At 56.7% G+C, this 6,000-nt stretch overlaps 1 protein-coding gene across 4 annotated transcripts in view; it reads left to right on the top strand.

The window, feature by feature from the left end:
• The first annotated feature begins 2,168 nt into the window (after nt 1-2,168).
• TFCP2L1 (transcription factor CP2 like 1) overlaps nt 2,169-6,000 on the top strand; it is a 65,573-nt gene continuing 61,741 nt past the window's right edge. For 2 of the 4 annotated variants that reach the window (XM_060016944.1, XM_060016942.1), the window contains exons 1-3: nt 2,169-2,315; nt 2,940-2,969; nt 5,791-5,942. In XM_060016944.1, coding sequence (XP_059872927.1) covers nt 2,254-2,315; nt 2,940-2,969; nt 5,791-5,942 — 244 coding nt within the window. In that variant the 5' untranslated portion in view covers nt 2,169-2,253. The remainder of the gene's footprint in view (nt 2,316-2,939; nt 2,970-5,790; nt 5,943-6,000) is intronic. The other 2 variants (XM_060016945.1, XM_060016943.1) reach the window with 1 other exon arrangement.

Here is a 6,000-nt window from a genome sequence, read left to right as displayed (position 1 = left end):
CAAGTCCCAGGACCATGCTGACGTGAGAGGCCGCATGCGGTCCATTTACCCCAATCCAGGCCCACACATCCTGACAAAGCCAGGTGGGAAAGCTGGACTTGAATCAGGGTCGTCTCCTTCCCATGCTCCCCATGCCCTTTCTCCAGGCTTTTGCACAGGTTGCGTGCTCAGCTGGAGACCCTCGTCCAGCCTTGATTTCACAGATTGGCCAAACTTCCGCCCATCCATCAGGAGACATCACACTACCTGGGAGACTTTTCTGAGCTCCAAAGTCCTCCCTTGAATTCACAGGGCAGCCTCTACATCCTTGATCACACTGCATTGTCATTGCTGCTCACCCACCGGCCTCTCCAGTCAGAATGCAAGCTTGCATCTTGCACCCAGGGCCATGCCTGGCACGCGGCAGGTGCTCTGGGGGTATCTGCCCAGTGAGGGAATCCAGAAAAGGGCACGCTGTTTCTACACCACCTCAGAGCCCCTCCCACGTGAACACCAGACTTGTCATGGACCCTCAGACGGAGCTTAGCGTTCAGGATGTTTATTTGGAGGTGCCCTTGAAATTAACACCTATGCAAGGGATGGGAAGGAAACAGGAGTGTATGAAGAAGGTCCCGTGACAGCTCTGACTGGCCCCACGGGGGATCCTAAGCCTACAACAGCCCATCAGCAGAGATGGCCAGACTTTGATATTTTGTGTGGGTAGTCATTGGGGTCACCCCAACAGGGGGTTACCTTGGGCAAGGAGGCTCTCCGCAACAGAGCCCCTGGGGCGGAAGGCTGCGGGCTGTCTGCTTATAGTCCTGCCTGTAGCTGGTGCAACAAATCCATCCGTGAAGGGGGATCTGAGTGGCAGGAGAGCAGTGGGGAGGTGGTGGGCCCTCAGAGCTGCCCAGAGGAAGTGGTTGCCAGTTGTGACCAGTGGCTGCAGTGGGGCAGGGGGGACCTAGAGAGCAGGGTGAGGGAGGCTTTGACTCACCCCCATGCTTGGGGGAGCTGGGAGCTCTGGGCCACGGTCTCCGGGGGACGTTATTTGCTCTGAATACCAGTCTGGGATAGAATGTGCAGCTCTTCTGTGCCAGGCACTGGACCAACGTGGGGACGGGGTGGGGTGTGAAGGTCACTCGGGTGTGGGTCATGGCTCTTTGACCTCCACTCCGTCCTAACTGCCCCACCCCCGTGACCCACTGCCCACACTCCTTCCAGACTGATCCTTCCAAAAGGCAGCTCATACATGCAACTCCTCTGCTGAAAACACACTTAGAATAAAAGCCCAGCTGCTTCTTTGCCAGGGCCTGCCAGGCCCTCTTTGATCTGCCCCACTCACCGTGCCCACCTCACCTCCTAAGCTCTCCCCTGGGTCACCCAGCCCCAGGCCACACCAAAGTAGGTCAGCCGCAGGGCCTTGCTTACTGTTGCCCTGCCTGGAACCACTTTCCCTCCGGATATTCACAGAGGCATTTCCTCTGAATCTATAAGGCCTCAGCTCAAGGTCGCGTCCTCCAGGAAGCCTTCTCTGATTACTCACTTGATGCATTTCTTTTTAAAAATATTTATTCAGCTAATATTTATTGAGCACTCACTATGTCCCAAGCACTTTTCTAGGCGGTGGGGATAGAACAGTGAATTAGAGAGTCCACAGCCTTGCCCTCTTGGAGACAGACAGTCCATACACAAGCGTACATTAAACAACAAAACAAAATACGATTTCTGAGAGTGTCACAGTGCTATGAAAAAGCAAGAGCAAGGGAAGGGGTCAGGCAGAGCAAGGTAGGGGTCCCTGACATCCAAGCTCACAGCGGCCTCTCCCCAACCGCGGTACCGCTCTGGGGACCCGCCCTGGGCACCCGCCCTGGGGCCGCGCGAATGGGCGCGCGGAGGAGGCGCGTCGGTGACACCGGGGCTGCGGTGATGGTTACCTGGGCCCCGCCCCGGGGGCCGGGATGGAGCCCGGGCCTCAGCCCCCGCCCGCGGCCGCGCCGCCCGCTCGCGGTCGCCGCCCTGGAGGCGCGCTCGCTCCCGGGGAGGACGCGCCCGTGCGGGTCACCAGGTGAGGCGGCCGCTGGAGCCATCTCCCGGCCGCGCGGCCTGGGGGCGGGTCCGGTTGAGGCCCCGCCCCCAGGGCTGTCCATAAATGCGCGGGGGCGGGCGGACCCAGCGGTCGGGAGTGCTGCTGGCAGGTGACCGAGAGAGGTCGGCGCGCCCCGCGTCCCGTCCGCCGCGCGCCTGGGTCGGGCCGGGCTCGGAGCCCCAGCCATGCTGTTCTGGCACACGCAGCCCGAGCACTACAACCAGCACAACTCCGGCAGCTACCTGCGGTAAGGGGCTTGGGCCGGGGTCTGCGGGCCGGGAGCGGGGCGGCTGGGCCAGGGGTCCGGAGCGCCCCCGCTGCGCCCCCGCCTCCCCTCTGTCTGCCCTTGGGGGACTGAGGGAGACCCGCCCAGAGTCCCGCCTGGGACCGACGGACCGACCCCAGCGGGAGCCGACGCTCAGAGTTGGGGATCCCCCCGGGAGGCGGGTTTGCGGAGTCTGGTGCCCGCGGGGGCTGCTTCCCCGACGACCCCGGCGGGCGCAGAGCGCGCATCTCTGGCCGCAGCCTCTCCGGGGCCGTCCGCCTCCCTGTCTCTCCTCTCCCCGCTCGCGTCGGAGAAGAGGAAACTTCCTGCCGTCGGTCTGGAGCCTATCCCGGGGAGTCTAGTTCCCTGCTCTTTGCCCCTCTCCGCCCGGTCCCTCTCCGAGCCTCGCGTCCTCTCCAGTGTCCTTGCTCCGGCCGAGGGGCGAGAGAGCGGCGAGCGCGGCCCTGCGCTGGGCCTCGCGGGCCGGCGGGGGCGGGCGGGGGCTTGGGAGGGACAGGGTCCCCCCTCCCACCAGGTGGTCTTGCGTGTGTAGGCCCGAGGCCCGCACATTGATTGCCCTTGATGGAAATCTTTCTTCTTCTGCAGGGATTTGACTAGTGCTCTTCAAAGGGAAAAGTAAGTCCTGCCTGTCTTGCAAAGTTTTCTCCCCTGTCCCCTTGAAGGAAGTGGCACCTCCGTTAGCTTCAGTTCCTGGAGGATTGTTTTTCCCTGTTGTGCAGCTGGCCGGGTACTAATGGGCGGTCATTTCACTTTCTGAACTCGCCTGAACCAGCTGTAGCCTGTCTTTATTTCCATCCTAGTCACAGTTTATGAAATGTGCCTAATTTAACCCAAAGGGCATTTGGTGTGAGCTCAGAGAAAGTGAATTGTGGGACCTAGGTGGGAAGTCGCTGGTACAGGCTGCCCCACAGTGAGAGCCCGTCCTGCATGCTTCATTTCATTTTTATTTTTGGTCCCTAGAAGTTTCAAGTCAGATTTAGCAGTACAGGTGATTTGGAAATCCTGGCTTTTGATAGATATTTGTCCAGTAGTCGTCCCCGAAGGCATCCCCATTTCAGAAGGCAAAGGAGTGATTGGGTTTATGTAATGTGTCTGCTGTGTTTTATCATGGGCCAGAGTGGTAGGGGATGGCAGAAGTCTAGGGTCTTAATTAAGGACTGATGGCTTCTCTGCAGACCATGGTGATGTCACCAGAGGGAGACTGCTCTGGGGGATGTTAAGCCCACCGGGAAGATTTTTTTTTTTTTGGCCATGCCTTGCGGCTCGCGGGGATCTTACTTCCCCGTGCCCCCTGCAGTGGAAGCGTGGAGTCCTAACCACTGGACCGCCAGGCAAGTCCCCTACTGGGCAGATGTTAATCCCTGGCAGAAGGCTGTGTCTGTTCGCTTACTTGAAATGCTACAATGGGATACATTTATTGTACCGCACCATGCAGTTTTAGGTGTGATTTTGCCTGAATTTTATAGTTTGTGGCCATTCGGTATGTTGCCATAGATTAGAACTAAGTCTGGAGGTGACCCTGAGTGGAGACGTGAGTGTATTTAAAACTTCCTGGATACCGAAAATGTCATCCTTTTAGGGAATAATTCTCCTCTTGGGCGGGAGGTGCCCCTGCTCCGGAGATGGGATTTTGGGGAGTACCTTTTAGGAGTTTGGTATTGCATTCAGCGGGGTGAGGTGGGATGCGAGTTGGGGTGAAAGGTCGTTTGGGGAGCATGGATTAAAAAGCATGTTGGTCCACACTCTTTTTTTTTTTTTTGCCCATGCCTAGCATTATGCGGGATCTTAGTTCCCCGACCAGGGATTGAACCCGCGCCCCCTGCAGTGGAAGCGTGGAGTCCTAACCACTGGACAGCCAGGGAGGTCCCCACACTCTGTTTTAATTTCACTTCTTGGAAGCTGGGGTGTTCACCCTTGGAGAGGTTGACCTCGGTGAACGCCAAGGTGAGGGTCAGTGAATATGCCTCTGGTCCCCCTGGCTCTAGAGCGAAGGTCTTGTCCTTTTGTTTAGTTTGTGCATTTTCTTTTTGGTCCTCTCCTCACTGAGCGGCACCTCTGCAAGTTGTCTCACCTTCCCAGGTAGCGGCCTGTACTCCCTTCTTCCCTCCTTCTGTTTCATGTCCTGGTGACTTTATTGCTCAGCAAATAAGGATGCCAGGCTTGAAACAAGTTACTGTTGAGTGATGGCTCTTACCCACCCTCCTCCCCTGCATCCCTCCCTTTTTTTAAATTTAAAGGCACCAGCCCATGGATTATTAACTTAACGTGGTCTGGGCAAACACAAAATTATGCAATCGCCCGGGGAGCACGCCTGCCTGCTTCTCCCCTGTTCCTAGATAACCTCTTGGGCTGGGAGTGTGCCCCGGTCTGGGCAAAGGAAGGTGTGGGGTGGGAGAGCCAGGGCCATGGATGGTGGCAGGGCTGGCCCCCCACAGGGGAGGTTTTCCACGTGAGCCCCAAGCCAGACTTTTCCTTCTGAGAGTTGTTGCGACATGTTGGGGTGTGTGCCGGGTCTGTGTTTTAGAGCTACTCGTTTGTGGTGCTGTCTGAGGAGCAGATTATACCAGTGACTCTGCTGTTTATATAGTGAAGTGGGGTCAGTGAATCTGATTCAGAACCCAGGATGCTCCGAGGGTAGAGGGTTATTAAGATAAGGGCACGGGCACTTTTTTGGCATGGGTGTCCGTGCCATAATCTGTTTGTAATCCAGAGAGCGTAACCAAGTCTCTCCTGCTTTCAGGTCCTTCATGTTCTCAAGGATTTCTCTTTTCCTTGGGAAGGCACTTAAGAAATACATCCAGAAACAAGTTATCCAGTCCTAGGCTGATTTTTTGGATCTGATGGGGATTTTTGTTTAGAGGTGGAGGAAAAGAATCTTTGAGCATCTCAGTATTTTCCATTTGGGTAAGAAAACTGAACAGAAACCAAGGTCCTTCTTGTTTTGCGTTTAGGAGATATTAGTATGACCCTTAAAATAGGGCTTATGGGCCAGCTGTCCTTTTTTTTTTAGAAAGGTGGAGGGTTGTCTCAGTTTGGGTGGGTGAAGCAGTTTCTCCATTTGCATGGTTTCCAGAGTCCGGAGGACAGGAAATTGTCTTGGTCTGAGAAGTGGCCAATAACTGGGACAGTTTATTCAAAAAGATTAAAAATTTTGTTCGGGCTCTTATTCTAAAAGCCAGACTCTTGTGGATGGCAACCAGGCGGCATCTGAATCAATCTCTCGAAGGTCTTGGCGTGAAAGTAGAATCATCCAGGATTGGTCTCCCTCGTTGGAAAGCATCTTAGAGTATCTGTGACATGCGGTGCGGTAGGCTGAACCCGCCTGCTGCACCATGCTGGGCTGCGTTGCCCTTGACACCAGGGCTGGCCACATGGCCCTGTCTTTGCGAATGGGCTCCGGGGACCCTGCTCCTGACCCCTCCCTCCTGTGTTGCAGCGACGTCCTCGCCCTGCCCATCTTCAAGCAGGAGGAGCCCCAGCTGTCCCCTGAGAACGAGGCCCGCCTGCCACCCCTGCAGTATGTGCTGTGTGCCGCCACGTCCCCAGCTGTGAAGCTGCACGAAGAGACTTTGACCTACCTCAACCAAGGTAGTCCTGGAGCACCGGGCCGGGGTGGAGCCTGGGGCTGGGGAGACCGCCCAGGAGT

Source organism: Delphinus delphis, chromosome 7, assembly GCF_949987515.2.
Source record: "Delphinus delphis chromosome 7, mDelDel1.2, whole genome shotgun sequence".
Lineage (NCBI taxonomy): Eukaryota > Metazoa > Chordata > Mammalia > Artiodactyla > Delphinidae > Delphinus > Delphinus delphis.
The sequence above is the reverse complement of the archived record's forward strand: the minus strand, read 5'-3'. Positions and strand labels throughout refer to the sequence as shown.